Genomic DNA, 18,265 nt, shown 5'->3' with positions numbered 1-18,265 from the left:
CATAATAAATATGTTCAAAGACTATCCAGAGATCCTTTATCCTATGTACAGAGTTGCCTGGGATAAATTTATGTATCTGTTATTTGATAATTTCATTTTTAAGGAAATCATTTGTCCTTTGTAGGTTCTCCGAGCTGGAGCAGGTCAGCGCCCTCTTACTCCCAATCAGGGCCAACAAGGGCAGCAGGCAGAATCACTCGCAGCAGCAAATCCAACTTTGGCCTTTGGTCAGGGTCTTGCTACCGGCATGCCAGGTATATAGTTAGTTAATCGTAGAAGTTTGCATAGGTTTGAAATGTTAAATGTAGACACTCACATTGAAGAGTGAAAAAAATCAAGAAGTGTTTTTAGAATCTTGCTTACATTGTAGTTAGTATTTTAGAGCTCAGATGTCAGTAGTTGAAATCAGTACTATTGTGAGACTTAGCAGGGATGGCATACATGTACTAGGGTTCTTAATGTGTCCGTTTTTTTCTTCTGTTTATGGCATAAGCTGTGGCATTCTCCCAGCTCACCACACAGAATTCTGAAGCAGTCCTTCAAGAAATAAAATCAGTTTAGAGTTGGCATGTAAGATAAATCTTGTTTCTCTTTGCCATTGCAGCCAAAGAAAGTCATTTTGTTAATACTGAGAAGTTTGCAGCTAAAATTTTCCACTTTGAACATTGTTCCATTGTGTTCAGCTCATTTTATAGTATTGTATTTTTTTTTTTTAATATTTTATTTATTCATTTGAGAGAGAGACAGTGACAGAGAAGAGAAGGTCAGAGAGAGAAGCAGACTCCCTGTGGAGCTGGGAGCCCGGTGCAGGACTCGATCCCGGGACTCCAGGACCATGACCTGAGCTGAAGGCAGCCACCTAACCAACTGAGCCACCCAGGCACCCATAAACTGTTGTTACTTATAACTTGGACAGTGTCTTTGAAAATATGCCTATGAAAGCCTAATACAAAGAAAGTTACAAAAGTTTCTTCCCATTAACAGACTACAACTCTCAGAAAGGGCCAGCAAAATACATGTTTTTGTGAAGTAGATTTTTTTAATACAAAATTATAGATACAAATTTACTACTTTAGTAATAATGGAAAGAAGGTATTTTTTAATCCGAAACAAGCAGCACTTGTTACATTTTCAAAGTGAAATTTAAAGCTGCATTTGAATATCAGTAGGTAATAGGTCACTTCCTATTCTACATTCTCTTCACTCCTGAAGACTCACTTTCTCTTTTAAGTATGCTATTTTTTCAGTCTTAGTATATAAGTAGTTATATAGATTACTTATTAATGAAATGTGAGTTCTGGTAATGCAGTTATATTTTCTATTCATATCACTTAGGAAATGTGTTTAAAGTATGGGAACATATGTCGTTGAGGGTTTCTTTTATGTGTTCTGTGCTGCTGAATACTTCTGTATGTTACTTTTAAGGATTTCTCAATTCATTGCATTCATTCTATTTTCTCATTTTATCATCTTGTCTAGCCCTCTGGATAAAGAGAAGATGTTAGTACTGCAGTCCCTGAAGTACAAATAATAGAATGGATGTGGTTCTCATTTTCTTTCTTTCTTTCTTTCTTTCTTTTTTTTTTTTTTAACCCCAGCCATGTACTTGCTTCAGGGAAGCTGCTTTCCTGGAGCCATTGTGGATTAGAGACCTTTGAGAATGTACTGGGAAGCTGAAGTTGTAGATATGGAGAGACATGGAAACAAGGCTAAAGGGAACTGAGCTGAGAGTTTATTGAAGACACTGCTAAGACTACTCTGAGCTCCTCTTTATTTCTTTCTTTTTTTTTTTTAAAGATTTTATTTATTTATTTGACACAGATCACAAGTAGGCAGAGAGGCAGGCAGAGAGAGAGAGAGAGAGGGGGGAAAGCAGGCTCCCTGCTGAGCAGAGATCCCGATGCAGGGCTTCAACCCAGGACCTGAGATCATGACGTGAGCCAAAGGCAGAGGCTTAACCCACCGAGCCTCCCAGGCACCCCTGGGCTCCTCTTTCTACCCCTCACTTAACTTTTAAGCGCTGCTTCCATGATTCCTTTGCAGTAATCCTAACATTAACTCAGTAACAATTGCAAATTGTGACCTCCTTTCCTCCATTCTTAATTTTCTCAGTTCTTTGTTGTATTTGATCATATTGACGATGTCCAACTCTCTACAACTCCTTTGCTGTTATCTACCTCCTGTGATATTTTATTCTCCTGACTTTCCTACCTTACTCATGCTTTTTATCAGTCTCACTTTCCTCTGTGTATAATGGAAAGTATCTTCCTTAAAAATGGAAGATAGTCTGGCTAGTGATTAGACTTTCTGGAATCAGGTCTACCAAATTGTTGTATCCCTTAGTTGTGTGACCTTGGTCAAGTTACTTTCCTCTTTGAACTGAACTTCCATTACTGGGACAGTAGATACTTTACTTTTTTGTCAGGAAAAGTTTATCTACTTTGACCTTTTCAGCCATCATCCTGACACCAGTATACTAAATGAGTTTATGTCTACATCTTGGATTCTTTGCTGGACACTTAACACATTTCTGCTTTCGTATAGGACATTACGATGTGTGCGTTTCAGCCACTCCTCAAACTGACAGTGTCAAAAAATGAACTCTCTCCCAGATTTACTTACCTTTCTGTGTACTCTATTTCACTATTAATTCCACTATCCTCTTTTTTCCCCAGTACCCAAACTAGTTTTATTTTCAACATTAACTAAGTTTAAGTTGTCCCAATTTCTGATACATACAAATGTATATTCACTTAACTAGATATACACACATATAAATACATACAAACATAATTCCTATCCATAGTAATACTTTTGAGTTTTATCTATACAATTAATTTCAAGTCGGGTCAAATATTTCCTCTTTTACAATAAACCTAATCTGTTCATGAGACTCTTCATTCGGTATGGGGTAAGGAGTATAATCCTGGATAAAACTGGGATGGTCAGAACTGCCCCTAGCCCATACAGGGTACCTTGGTACAACTTAGAAAATGAGCCACATTGTCTCAGCCTGGTGAGTGGAGCCCTACAGGATTTCAGCGGTCATGGGTTATTTCAGCAACGTACCCTTGTACAGGGCACGATCTCCATGTAGGTGGCCATCCTGGGGGGGCTGCTCAGTGGTGGGGCAAGCAGAAAGGAGTGGTCAGGCCACCTTTGTACAGTTTTACTCTTGTTCAGAAAGACTGATTTAATTTGTCTGGCTGAATTTGGTCAGATGGGGGGGTGTCTCTTCTTCAAACCATTAATGTTGATTGAGCTCAAGAGAAAGGTCTCCTTGATGGCAGATCATATTCACACTCAAGTTTGCACATGGTTGTGCTACATGTAAGTGGACTTTGAAGGTTTAATCTTAAGAAAATAACCCAGTGTTGATTCTGGACTCCTGAAAATTATGCTGTCCATCTGGCTATAGTGTTGAAGTACAAACTAGAAGGTAGGCCTATTCCACAACTATTAAGATGAATTCACACTTGGAGTGGGAGCTCAGACCACTGCTCTTGAAGCCTCGGCTTGGCCGCCTTTACCTAGGAGTAGTGTGGAGGGGTTGAGGGGAGGAGAGAGAAGCTAGCAAGCAATCTCTGCTGCGCCCTGGCCCCAGGCCCATGGGCCAGAGAACCAGGGCCATGGACACCCCTATCTGCATACCTCAGTGAGGCAGGTGCACTTGGTTCCACACCCTCAAGGCTGTCCACTATCCTCTGGAACTAGAAACTTCTGGTTTCAGCCGCAGTATCATCTTCAACTCTTGATTCTCTTCTGTGCTTCACATTAAGTAACTTGTCTGTTCTTACTCATTCTGTCTCCTGTTCATTTCTTTTATCTCTGCTGTTCTTGTGCAGCCTTTTCCTTATCCTCCCACTAACTCTGCCTCCAGGCTTTTCTCTTCATCTCTTTATTCTCCTTTCACTTACCATTCAAAAATACAGGTTTATACCATTCTGGTTCTTAACAGTTTTAGTGATCTAGTCCCAGACTGATTGGTAGTATCCTTCTATAGTCCTATGCTTTAACACACTAGATCATATTCTGCCCCTCAAAAATACTTGTACTTTTATGCCTCTAGCCCTACTAACTAATGGCTTTTCACTTAAGTAACCTTTTGTACATTTTAAGCAGAATTGAGATGTAGAGTTTAACATTTTCCTATTTTTAACGTAGGTTAATAAACATTTTGTAATTAGCTTTGCTTGTCATTCTTTTTTTTTTTTTTTGCTTGTCATTCTTTAAAATCCTTTCTATGATATCTTCTTAATCTCTTTACCAGTGCTTTTTCATTAATAATTACTCTTCCTTTTCCCATCTGTAGCACATAACTTGCACCTTTCTTTAGTACTGCTGTCTGCCTTGCATTTCATTAGCTATATTTGTGATTTATTTTCTTTAGTCTGCACTTACTACCATGTTGAAAGGTAGAAAATGTCTTAGAGTGGAACAGCTTTTTCTATTTCTCCCTGAAAGGTAGTTTAGTAGATCAGTGTCATGTCTTCAAATGGCATCTTAGAATTAAGGAAATGGTACATTACCTCCTCTACTATACAGTTTTTGAATGTGGAGACCATGACTGGTTTTTTTGTTTGTTTGTTTTTGTTTTTTAGCTCCTGTGTCTTTTTACACTTGCTCAGTAGTAGAAAGATAAATAGAAATTAGAAGCTTTTGAACTGAATGATCATGAAAATGCTAAAAATTTAAGCTTATGAACTACACCTAAACCAACATAGAAGTGGGGACTATAAGAGGCTCAAATGCGTACAGTAGAAAGTAAGTTTCTATAGGAACTATAAAAGGAAAAGAATAAGCCCAAAGATTTGAAAGAAGAAAACCAAATGATAAAGGTGAGAGCTGATGTGAATGAAATCAATGGCAAATCTACAGTAAAGAGTCAGGTTATACCAAAAGTTACTTTCTTTGAGAAGACTTAATAAAATTGATAAAACTCTGACTTATCAAAAAAATTAGAACAGACATAAATAGCCATTATCAGAAAAATTTAATAATCATTGGAAGGTATTAGGAACAATCTCATATTAACAAATGGAAAATTTAGACCAAATGGACAAATAACTAGAAAAATGTAACTTACCAGACTGGAGGCTATATAGAAAATCTGAAGTCCATTACCATTAAGAAAATCAGTGGAGTAACCAAAATTTTCCCTCACAAAATCTTAAGGCAAACATTAAGTGCTGAATACTAGGTATTTGAGGAGGAAATCATTTCTATTTATTTTATTTTTATTTTATTTTAAGATGTTATTTATTTGACAGAGAGATAGCGATAGAGGGAACACAAGCAGTGAAATGGGAGAGGGAGAAGCAGGCTTCCCACTGAGCAGGGAACCTGGTGCGGGGCTCGATCCCAGGACCCTGGGGTCACGACCTGAGCCGAAGGCAGACACGTAACGACTGAGCCACCTAGGCACCCCTAATTTCAATTTTTAAAATTCTAGGGAATAGAAAAAGAGGGTTTGCTTCCCAAGTCATTTTACGGTACTAGCATAATCGAAACACTAAATAAATAATAAGTGTGTACAATGTCAAAATACTACTGGCATTTTCATAAAACTAGAACAAACAATCCTAAAATTTGTATAGAACCAGAAAAGACCCCAAATGGCAAAAGGAATCTTGAAAAAGAAAAGCATAGCTGAAGGCGTCACAGTTCTGGACCCAGACTATATTACAAAGTTGTAATCGTCAAGACAGTATGGTACTGGCACAAAAATAGATGCATACATAAATAGAACAAAACAACCCAGAAGTGGACCCACAACTGTATGATCAGCTCATTTTCAACAAAGCAGGTAAGAATATCTGGTGGAAAAAAGTCTCTTCAATAAATGGTTTTGGGAAGATTGGACTGCTATATGCAGAAGAATGAAACTGGACCAATTTCTTATACCACACACACTAATAAATTTAAAATGGATGAAAGACCTGTATGTGAGATAAACCATCAAAATCCTGGAGAAGAACACAGCAGCAGCCTCTGACATCAGCCATAGCAACTTTTTACCAGACAAATCTCCTGAGGTAAGGGGAAACAAAAGCAAAAATGAACTACTGGGACTTCATCAAGATAAAGTTCTGCACAGCAAAGGAAACAGCAAAACGAAAAGGCAACCTTCAGAATAGGAGAAGATGTATGCAAATGACATCTGGTAAGGGGTTAGTATCTAAAAATCTATGAAGAACTTAATCAAACTCAACACCCAAAAAACAATCCAGTCGAGAAATGGGGAGAAGACTTGAATAGTCATTTTTCCATAGACACACAGTTGATTATACTAGACACATGGAAAGCTACTCAACATCACTTGGCATCAGGAAAATACAAGTCAGAACTACAAAGAGATACCACCTCATACCTGTCAGAATGGCTAAGTTTAACAATACAAGAAACATGTTGGTGAGGATGCAGAGAAAGGGGAACTCTAATACACTGCTGGTGGGACTGCAGACGGGTACAGCCAATGTGGAAAACAGTAAGGAGGTTCCTTACAGTTAAAAAATAGAGCTACCCTAAACAAACAAACAAAAAAAAATAGAGCTATCCTGTGGTGCAGCAATTGCACTAACTAGGTATTTGCTGAAAGGATGCAACAATACTGATTCGAAGGGTACATGCACCCCGATGTTTAAAGTGGCATTATCAACAATGGCCAAACTGTGGTAAGAGCCCAGATGTCCATTGAATGATGAATTAAAGATGTGTGTATATATACACACACGATGGAATATTACTCAGCCATTAGAAAGAATGAAATCTTGCCATTTGCAATGATGTGGTTGGAGCTAGAGTGTATTATACTAAGTGAAATAAGTCAACCAGAGAAAGATAAATGCCATATGATTCAATTATATGTGGAATTTAAGAAACAACAGATGAACGTGAGGTAAGGGGAAAAAAAAGGGAGGCAAACCATAAGACAGACTCTTGTTAATAGAGAATACACTGAGGGTGGGTGGAGGGATGGTTATTAAAGACAGCACTTGTAGGGATGCCTGGGTGGCTCAGTGGGTTAAAACCTCTCCCTTTGGCTCATGATCCTGGGTTCCTGGGATCGAGCCCCACATCTGGCTCTCTGCTCAGTGGGGAGCCTGCTTTCCCCTCACTCTGCCTACTTAATGATCTCTTTCTGTCAAATAAATAAATAAATCTTAAAAAAAAAAAAAGGCAGTCAGGCTGAGTGCTGAGTATTGTATGTAAGTGGTGAGTCACTAAATTCTACTGAAACCAATATTACACTATACGTTAACTAGAATTCACATAAAAACTTGAAACATAAAACGTACCTTCAGTATTAAGTAGAAATAAAAACGTAAATTTACATTGATTGGAAAGTAAAAATCATTCTACCGTAATACTTCTTAGTCTTCATCTCTTCATAAAATCTGCTTTAAAATTACAAATCCTTAAACATAGCCAAATATTTGGGGGGTCACTTGGGTGTTTCAGTCAGTTAAGAGTCTGCCTTCGGCTCAGGTCATGATGCCAGGGTCCTGGGATCTTGCCCCAAGTCAGACTCCCTGCTCAGAGGGAAGCCTGCATCTCCCTCTCCCACTTCTCTTGCTTGTGTTCCCTCTCATTGTATCTCTCTGTCAAATAAATCTCCAAAAAAAAAAAAAAAGTAAAATCTGTCAAGGACCGTATAGAGAAAAATTACAGGCCAATCACACTTAGAAATAGGATTTAGGGAAAATTTTTTTTTTTTAAAGATTTTATTTATTTGTCAGAGAGCTTGAGCACAGGCAGGCAGAGGCAGAGGGAGAAGTAGGCGGACCACTGAGCAAGGAGCCCGATGTGGGACTCGATCCCAGGATGCTGGGATCATGACCTGAGCCGAAGGCAACCGCTTAACCAACTGAGCCACCCAGGCATCCTAGGATTTAGAAATCTTAAATTACATATTAGCAAGTCAGATCTCGCAGTATATAAGCAGAATAATACACGATGAAGAAGTTGATTTTATCCCAAGAATTCACAAGGAACTTCAGGAAGTCACATTGTGTAATTTGCCACATTAAAAGATTAAAAAGAAAGCAGTCTCAAGGAAGGAATTCTCTAAAGATACAGGAAAGGCATAACAAAGTCATATATTGATTAAAAACAAAAAGCCTCTGGCAGGTTAGAACTTACTTAATATGCTAAGGGGGGAATTGACTCCCCCCTCCATGATTAACTACCTCTTTATGGGAAATATTTTGAAAAGTTTTCTTTAACATAAACAGTCTTGAAGCACTGAAAAAATAAAATTAAATTTAAAAAATAATTTAAAAAGTTTTCTTTAAGACTGGGAACAAGACCGGTTTCAGCATGTTAGAGACCCTAGCAATTGCTATAATATGGGAGAGAGATGAGAAAATTCTGTAAAGGGAGAACTAAAACTCACTATGAGAAAATAGAATTGTCTATTAAATGATAAAGTAGATAAAGTATTAGGATTAAAGTGTTAAGATTTTTGGATATGAAAATCAGTTTAAAAATCTTTTACTAGCATATTGTTTGAAAAATTTAAAAAAAATTTGGGGGAAGTGAGTAAGAGCATGAGGGGGGGTGTTGGGGTGAGGACCAGAGGGAGAGGCTGAAGCTGACTCCCTGCTGAGCAGGAAGCCCCATGCGATTTTCAGGATCCAGAGATCATGACCTGAGCCAAAGGCAAATGCTTAATCATCTGAGTCACCCAGGTGCCCCTGAAAATGAAAAAATTTAAAGCTGGTTACTTAGAGCAGTAGCAAGTACTTCCGGCTAAATTTAAAAAAAAATTAAAGATTTTACTTATTTAGGAGAGAAGGTCAAGAGGGAGAAGCAGACCCCCTGTGGAGCTGGGAGCCATATGTGGGACTCGATCCTAGGATTCCGGGATCATGACCTGAGCCGAAGGCAGTTGCTTAACCAACTGAGCCACCCAGGCACCCATAAATTTAAAAAAAAAAATTTATGGAAGTGTGATTTCTATGAGAAGCAGGTTTGCTGAGACATTAAAGGATGCCTGAACAGAGATACATCTGAATAGGTTGATACTTTAAATACGTCACTTCTCCCCCTGTTAACTTGTAGTTTCAGTCATTTCCAAACAGAATTGCTAACAGTTCTTCCTATGGTATTTTGAAAGCTGGTAGGAAAATTTAATGAAAATGCAAGGGGTCAATCAAGATAAAGCCACACAGATTTAACAAATAAGTAAAAGGACTTGCTCTGTTCTGACTTACTCTAAAGCTGCAGTTAAAATTACTGCATGGAGAGAGAAACAGACCAGTGGAACAGAGTAGAGACCCCAAAGGTGAGCTCCCCAGAGAAATGACACCTAAGAGCAAAGAAACCCTACAAAGCTTTAAGGAGGGGAATAACTTGTTTTACAAGAAAGGTGAAATACAGTTGATTGGGAAATAAGATGAAACTGAACCTCAGCCCTACTTTGTGTTAAATAACCAACTCCATTTGGATTTTTAGACCTATATATGAAAAGTGGAATTTTAAAGCAATTAGAATATAGGGAACTTATTATAAAAATAAAGGAAATAATAAATTTGACACCATTACCGCAGACATCGCTGTAAAGAGAATAGGAGGTCAGGCTAGGAATGGAAAAAGATATTTGCCACATATTAAAATAGTGAAAGACTTAGATACAACATAAAGAATTCTAAACTACTAAGATAAGGCAGCCCAATAGGAAAATGGGTAAAAGACTTGAACTAGCCCCTTCCAAGAGAAAATCCAGATGTCCAGTTGGCATTTGAAAAGTTGCTCAACCTCCTTCTAGGAAGAAATCAAAACCACAACGGATTACTTCTGTTTATCTTCCAGATTAGCCACATTTAAAAGTCTAAGAATATAAAGTGGTGTTAATGTCACAGAGCAGTTGAAATACCAAAGTATTAAGAGTGTAAATTTGCACAATCATTGTGTCAACTCCTTAGATGACATACCTTGGAGTAGGAAAATCTGCATACTTAATGTACCAGGATACATGTACCACAGTGCTTATAGCAATACTATTGGCAGTGTCCCCAAATAGGGAATGGTGTAAATGTAGAACAGATGAAGGCATTGTGGTATCGATCCAGTGAGGTGCTATACAATAATGGAAATGTATGTGTCTATACATACATGCAAATTTTTAAATAAACCAAAACAAATGATGGTTAAGGAGGGAGTCATTTATGGGTAGTAGAGTAGTGTGTAACATGAAGAGATTATGGTAGAGCAGGGACATGAGAGAAAGAGTTCTGGGCAGTTTTCTATTTCTTAACTTAGATGGTGGTTACAATTATTTTGTTGTCATTGTACTTTTTGGTTTTGTACTCTTTATGTGTTTTATTTCAAAATAACAGTAAATTCTTAAACACAAAGTATTGTGTGCTTTGTCAGTAGAGTACATTTTCTGTACTTGAAAGAAAATTAACTCAGCATCCACTTTCCCCCTATGGCTCTTTCTACAGCAGAACTCCTCAGAAGCATTGTCTGTCCTTGTTTGTAGTTCTTCCATTCTTGACTCAATTTACCACAGTTTGGCTTTCATCCCTTACTGTAATGACATCCATGTCGCTAATCCCATTGGTCCATTCTGAATTCTTAATAGCTTTTAGCAGCATTTGACATACTTGATCATTGAGCCTTCACTGAAATTCTTTATCCTTTGGCCTACAAGAGGCCACATCTCAAATTCTTTCATCCTTACTGGCTATTGCTTCATGGTTTCTTTCCTGATTCCTTCTCTCTCCAACCTCTTAATGTGAAGTTCTCTGTCCATAGATCCCTTTTGAATTTTCTTGGTGATTTCATCGTTTATAGCTCCAGCCTGGTCTTCTCTTCTAAAGTCAGGACTTTTATTTATTTATTTATTTATTTATTTATTTATTTATAAGATTTTACTGATTCATTCATGAGAGACAGGGTGGAGGGGGGTGGAGGCAGAGGGAGAAGCAAATTCCTTAGTGAGCAAGGAACCTGATGGGGGACTCGATCCCAAGACCCATGGATCATTACCTGAGCCGCAGGCAGACACCCAGTAACTAAGCCATTAGGCGCCTCTAAAGTCATGACTTCTCTTTGACATCTCCCATTGGATATCGAATAATTTCTCAGATTATCACCTTTATTCTGTGAGGAGAGGACTTGAAAGCTCTGCATTCCCTCCTAGATTTGCCCTATATGTCTATTCATTTATAATGAAACATTGCAAAAACAGTCAGAATTACTTACTTAATTAAAAACAACCTTTGCATGTGAAAGGGTTGTTTGAACTTAAAACTGTCAGAGGTTGCCAGTGCCTTTTTGCAAATGGTTGTCAGACTGCTGAGCCTGAATCCTTGTTGCAGTATAAGACAGCCTTTTTCAACTTGACTTCTGGGAGGGGAGAAGCTTTCCTGCTTAAAGTATCTTCTGTATGTAGTTAACTTCTCTCCTGTGCCTCTAGAGTGGTACTTATTATATGCTATCTTTGGGAGAATTGGCAGAGTAGTCACTTTTCTGAACACAATAGTTCCTTTCTGCTCTGTAGTAAAGATAAGGAATCCCTACTTAGAAAGGCTGCTAAGATGTAGACCTCACTCTCCTGTAGTTCTGAATAGCGCAAATTGTCACCTGCCTTGTGCTTAAGGCTATCCTAGAACTAATGCCTCCATGATTTTTAGCAACATTAGCTTGAGAACCTTTACAAAAAGAGTTACCGTACAATTTTAAAGTATCTGTTACATCATGACTTAAGTTTTTAAATGGATGCTTACAAATGAAAGTCTTAATTGAATGCTGGTAATGAGGCACTTGGTTTAGAACTTCATTAAAATTGCATAATAAACAATTGTTACAGTGTTCTGCCTTGCATGCCTTAGTTTTTCCTCTTCCTCTCAGAACTATTAGGTAATATTTTTCAGGTATCCGTGCTTGATAGCTGGTAGTTTCTGTATCGAAGGTACCTCAAAATTCTGTGGTCCATAAATGGAAGGCAGCTCTTAAAATTTAGAGAAAACAATTTTACTTTCACTGTATCATGTTTCCATATATTTTAAATAATATCTTCCCGGATGTGTTTGCTTTTCATATTATAACTACTCAATGATTTTATATTAACAGTATGTAATTATATTTTCTGGTTGATAAACACAAAAGCAGGGGTAAACAAACATGCATGTTTCTATAATGTTTTCATTAGTAAACATTTATTTTAATATTATCTAGGCTATCAAGTACTAGCTCCAACTGCCTATTATGATCAGACTGGTGCCTTAGTGGTTGGCCCTGGAGCAAGAACTGGCCTTGGAGCTCCAGTTCGTTTAATGGCTCCAACACCTGTTTTAATTAGTTCAGCAGCAGCACAAGCTGGTAAGTGTAACTGATGTTTTCAGGGATAATCTTTTTGTGGTGTTCTTTTGAAATCATTTAAAAATAGAGAATAGTCTTTTGAGCAGTTTCAAGAAGTATCTGAAATTTATTTTCCAGCAGCGGCCGCAGCAGCTGGAGGGACTGCAAATAGTCTTACAGGCAGCACAAACGGTCTCTTCCGGCCCATTGGCACTCAGCCACCACAGCAGCAGCAGCAGCAGCAGCCGCCAAGCACGAATCTGCAGTCTAATTCATTTTACGGGAGCACGTCTTTGACTAGTAGCTCCCAGAGCAGTTCTTTGTTTTCTCACGGACCTGGCCAGCCTGGAAGTACATCTCTTGGCTTTGGAAGCAGTAGCTCTTTGGGTGCTGCTATAGGCTCAGCCCTCAGTGGATTTGGTTCATCAGGTAAGTTGCCTTTTAAGATGAGTGTACTCTGCTAAGTGGACATGAGGTATACGTGTGTGTTGAATAATAAATATTAATAGCTTGTAGCGTAGAAAGGACAGGAATATAACACTGGTTTATTAGTTTAATTTTGTAGCAAAAAAACTGCCTCCTGCAAATCTTTTAAGCATTTATGAGTGTTTAGCTCATTTCAGGCAACCCATCTTTTACTAAGCTATAGTCATTTTTCCCTGGCTTTAAGAATTGTATTATTGAAATTTTTGTTTTAGGAAGGTTTGTTTGGAGCAATATATATTATACTAATGACTAGCTCTTCCTTATTCTCTATATAATGAGTGAGGAAGTAAATATTTTGCCATCTTAAATTTCTGGTATTTTAAAATAATTGTCTTTGTGTGCTTATCAGGTAGTTTATTCTTACTAAATGCTAGTGGTTCATTATGATTTTCTTTAGTTGGTATGACATATAAAAATAAAATGAAATATTCTAAACAGAAGCCCCTAGGAAACTACCAATGTACTTATCTTTTAGACTAAATAATTGGGCCTTTATCCCTAAAATTTCATCTAAAAGGATGTTTCTTCCCATATCCTAGTTTTATATATACTACTTAAAAAATTAAATTTGAAGTATCTTCACAAAATAATTTCCCCACAGCAAAGTGATTTTGTAACTGAGGAATGACTACCTGAAGTCAGAAGAGGCCTGCATTGACTCCCCAGTGACAGACCTTGTGTTAGCATTCTCTGAGGTTTCCAGAGTAGTCAGGAAATATGAGAGGAAAAACAGTGTACCCTAGGTCTGATGGTACAGTGAATTCATAGCCTTTTCTTCATGAGGGACAGGGCAGTTTATTCAGACCTCAGGAGATTTTCCATTTTTGTTAAGTTCTAGAATCTATAATACCTGCTTCTTACCTATTTCCCCACCACCTTAAACTGTATGGTTTTCTGGTGAGGAAAATGGCAAAACTAACATGGGCCAGTTTTTATTAAGTATGTTTGCCTATTTTCTAAGAAAGGATCTTCTGAACTTTCAGCATTCATACTTGCAAGAGGAATGGTCTAAAACAAGTAGAAACTTTTAGATGGAGGATGCTTTTTATAATAAAGTATAATAAGGAAGTAATGACAGTTGCAGAACAAAAAGTTACCCAGAGAATGGGCACAAGAACTTCTAAGGGAAAATCAAATGAACATGGAGACTCTTTAATCTTTTAATTTTCCTACTTGAGTTTTTCATTTCTTTTGGAGTTCAATATTTTACTTCTTCCCAAGCACTCCCATAGGACTCATTTTTTGTTTCTAATACACTTGACAAGCAATTTCCTCAAGTATCCAACATGCTAAAGAAAACCAAAAGAACATATAACTTAACTTTGTAGAAATAACTAGTTTCTAGAGATTATAGAGAACAGAGAAGAGCTTTGATAAATCTCCTGTTCCCTTTTCTTATAAAATAACGTCACTGATGGTCTGGGATAGATTTGTAGGCCCCATTAATCCAGTTCTTTTAAATTCCCATTTGTCTCTTAGCTGCCCCCAGCATTCAGGAACGGTTGGCATGAACACTTGTTCCCTACAGATAGTCCTGCAGATGCCTCTGTCCCAAAACTGATCTTCTTCATGCCTCCCTTATTTATAATCATTGCTTACACAATTCTGACTGCTAGTCTGGGTGCCTCTGTTTACCTTGCTTCAGAGAGCATGAGCAGGTGCCGCTCCTGGATGCCAGTACATAGTCTGTCATCTTCCCCTTCCTCTTGGACATTTTCTGAGAATTCATTGACGTGCTGCACGTGTGTACTCTTAAAACAGGTCTACCCACGGCGGTTTCACCTTATGGCAATTCCATATCTCTGCGAAATTTAAAATGATAGTGCGGTTATGTGCACATACACACACACAATCAGACACATTCTCCTACCTATATGAGGAAATTAATAACACTTACAGTATTAAATACCCTAGCTTATAACACAGTCGCCTAGGAAGCTTAGCCATTATAATATAGTAATTAAGTCATCCTTTCTATGACCCATTATTTAGAAAGTATTGCAAGCTTGTAATTTAAAATTTTGTGCACAGTTGACAAGTGATTAGTGACTCCACTGTTGGTCTAACCTTCTAGATATTTTAGGTATACTTCGTTTCGTATTTCATAGTCGAAGTGTTGCAGAAAATTTAGGCATATAGTAAAAGTTAAGGAGCCAGATTGTTTAGGTTTAAAATAAAGCTATTTCTGAATTACTTTTAAATGTTTGGCTTGGCTTTTCCTTTTTGGAGGAAAATAATACTGCATGTGTCAAAACTATGGGGTTTTTTTGTTTTTGTTTTTGTTTTTTTGCCAGGGGACTGACAGAGCTACTGCTCTCATTAGAGAGCTATTGTCTTTTCCTTGTCAGTTAAATTGTTTTCTGAAATAAATAGGAATTTTAAATTTAGCATGTTCTGGAACAATCACTTTGACAGTGTCCTTTTAAATTAAATTAGCATAGTTAATGTAGCATATGTTTGACAATTTTGCCAAAAGCAACTCAAACAGAAGTATTTATTCCATTAGTGTTTATATTTGGTTTTGCTGTTAGAATGCATAAAGTTAAATAGTATCCCTGGTACAGTATCTTAAAATGTGCAGTTTTCAATAAAACATAAGTCTTTCAGAAACTGTACTGTCTGGTATAAAAGGTTGACTTTTTGTTTTAATATTTTGCCTCATAAGTTATGTGAGCCTGGTATTTTTCTTTTATAAGAATTCTCAATTTGGCAAAACCAATGTAATTGTTTTCTATCTGTATTATTAGCTTAACTTGGTCTACCCATCATGTGCTCTGCTTAATTTTTCTCTTAATTTTTTCATTTATACCCTAATGACCTACTTATAATTGACTTGTGATTAGAAAACCAAGACCTAATAGAAACTTTAAAATTCTCTTGAAAAATGTTAACCATATTGGTCCGAATATAGAGCTTATTCTTCAAAAACTTGACAAGGAACGTAATATCAAATTCTCTCAGCTGTAAAAGGCATTTAGTTAAAAAACAAACAAAAAAAAAGGCCAGTGTTCAGAAATAGGAAAAAAGCACTTGAAAATGTGGCCTCTAAGTGAGACTTCAGAATTGGGAGTTTTGGACAACCCTTTTAAACACTTGGTAAAGAATTTGATTATCCAGATGTGTTGATTAACAGATCTTGGGTTATTTTTTTGAGCATTCATCACTATATATGGTAATGAGATTCTACCATCGTTTTATGATTTTGTGGAGTACAAAAGGAAAAAAGGACTAGAAGGTTGAATTTGGAATTAAGTAAAAAGAATTTAGTATGTAGTTCAGTGAGAGATGTATTATGAGAGAATTGTATATTAGCTAAGGGGAAAAAAAGGTTTATCAGTCTTCACTTGAGTAAGGGGCTCATAAAACTGGTAGTAGATATTTAGGAATGGAAGATCCCAAGGGGTAAGTGAAAGCATGTCTTTGGTGTGAGAGCTATTAGTTTTCTAAATGGAAGTTTAGTTTTTCCTACCTATCTATTTTGTAACTTGTTGAAGGATAGGAACTATGTGTAATGTGAAAAGTACCGAAAAGTTAGTTGTCATCTGTATTTTGACTGATATTCGGGCCAATATGGACTTCAGGACTATGGTTTGAACACAAGCTAGAAGCCAAATTAAATGTGAATGGTGAGGGAAATGTATTAATAATCTGTTTATCAGTGTAATCCTTTCTTGGCATTGAGTTGAAGTCTAAGAACTTGATTCCAGAGATTAGGACACTACCAAAATTTAACCTTACTGGAATTTAATCTCCAGCATCTCCTAAAGCAGACACCTTACAATTTCAGGGTTTATAAATCATACCAGGGTATTAAAGCACAGTAATCATATGTGTCAATGGTAAATATGTGTGAAATAATAAACATATGAGTGCTCTGTTAAGTATTTGGTTACTTTATTGGGGTGCATTTATACCCTTTTATGATTAATAAGTTAGTTTATATAGTTATCACAGTAATTATCTTCTCCATAATGTTTCTAAAAATAATTATTGTGATCACTTCTGTTATTTCCCAGCAAGAGTTGGGGATAGGTTTTATTCAGTTAACACATGTATGTAATTAGGGTTTTTTTTATTTCTTCTTCAGTTGGCAGTTCTGCAAGTAGTAGTGCCACAAGGAGAGAGTCTCTATCTACTAGCTCTGACTTGTACAAAAGATCTAGTAGCAGCCTAGCACCCATAGGGCAACCATTTTACAATAGTCTGGGATTTTCCTCCTCTCCAAGTCCAATAGGCATGCCTCTGCCAAGCCAAACTCCAGGACATTCACTTACGCCACCGCCATCACTTTCATCACATGGATCCTCATCCAGTTTGCATTTAGGTAAAAAAAAAAAACCAAAACCCTTTTTATTTGTATGTATACATGTAAGTGTGTTTGTGTGTGTGTTTATAATATATGTAAAATATTTAATGTTGGATAAAACATGCCAAATTGCTTTTGCTTTTAGATATTAGCCTTTTGAAAAAGTTCTACTTTTGTGAAAATTCAAAGTGAGGGTCTAATGTACAGTAAGGTAAAGACCCCTGTGTATCTTATGTTTCTTTTATGAAATACAGTGGTGTGTTTTTTCTTGTCTGTGCTTTTGATTTGTGTGTGTTTTAGATCATCTGAAAAGTCAACTGTTTAAACATGATAGTAAAAGAAATTTCACTGTTGCAAGTTTTTGCACACCTAAGGAAAACATTAGTCACATAGTTACTGAAATCCAAATAATTTAGTTTAGTACAATGGTTTCTGCTTTGGCCTTTGAATGCCTGGCGATTTTACCAAAGGTTGTATCAGGGTATATGACTTAATACGTTTGTGAGTTAGAGTCTTAAGGGTTTGGTCCATATGCTCTTACTTTTGAATATGTCTTTTAAGAAAAACAATGTTTTAGGCTTGTTATATCCTTGAATTTGGAGCATTTAGAACTTTTGAATCTTTCTGTATGTTAAAATTGCCCCCTACCCCAAGATTATTGAGGTGGTGGTTACCCTTTTCCCTCTCCAGGAAATATTTACTCATGTAGTTAACAGAATATTTTTAAGAGATTTTGGATATCAGAGGCTATGTATGAATCTGTGTCTCTTTAAAGAAAGTATTTGATTAAAATTAGATTTCGAATTTTTGTAATTTTAGTTAACTCAAAACTGAGATTTGTGCTTGGAAAGATTAAATCAGCTTGTGATTTAAAAAGAAATGTTGCTGTTGTTAGCAAAGATAAGTTAGTGATTGTATTTGACCCCTGTCCCCAGTCATAAGGGTATAGCAGTTTTTTCCTAAAGTTTGTTAACGTAAGTGTCCATGTAACAAAGGGATCTTTTGCATCATTTAGATACATCTCAGGGTGAAGTGGCCTAGATTTTTAAAGGCCGGTCCTGTGCCCCAAATTCTGGGTCCTTGCTCTTTTGTAGATATTAAATATATACAACTATTTATTTGGGTGGGGCCCTAAGATCTCCTATACAGCACTATTTGTGTAAA

General features: G+C 36.9%; 1 protein-coding gene and 1 long non-coding RNA gene across 17 annotated transcripts in view; one reads left to right on the top strand and one right to left on the bottom strand.

Annotated features, from left to right (window-relative positions):
- The window catches only part of PUM2 (pumilio RNA binding family member 2), a 103,400-nt gene that overhangs the window by 54,162 nt on the left and 30,973 nt on the right, over positions 1-18,265 (top strand). For 4 of the 16 annotated variants that reach the window (XM_082744205.1, XM_082744203.1, XM_082744199.1 and 1 more), the window contains 4 exons: positions 125-254; positions 12,187-12,330; positions 12,451-12,738; positions 16,883-17,119. In XM_082744205.1, coding sequence (XP_082600331.1) covers positions 125-254; positions 12,187-12,330; positions 12,451-12,738; positions 16,883-17,119 — 799 coding nt within the window. Of the gene's footprint in view, positions 1-124; positions 255-12,186; positions 12,331-12,447; positions 12,739-16,882; positions 17,120-18,265 lie in introns of all 16 variants that reach the window. The other 12 variants (XM_082744204.1, XM_082744202.1, XM_082744191.1 and 9 more) reach the window with 3 other exon arrangements.
- On the bottom strand, positions 1,556-12,180 carry LOC309871309. The gene is made up of 2 exons (XR_014315198.1): positions 8,305-12,180; positions 1,556-8,235 (listed from the first exon to the last, which is right to left on the bottom strand). It is a non-coding gene; the product is annotated as an uncharacterized lncRNA (long non-coding RNA).

Source organism: Mustela nivalis (genome assembly GCF_964662115.1).
Source record: "Mustela nivalis genome assembly, chromosome: 8".
NCBI classification, from domain to species: domain Eukaryota; kingdom Metazoa; phylum Chordata; class Mammalia; order Carnivora; family Mustelidae; genus Mustela; species Mustela nivalis.
The sequence above is the reverse complement of the archived record's forward strand: the minus strand, read 5'-3'. Positions and strand labels throughout refer to the sequence as shown.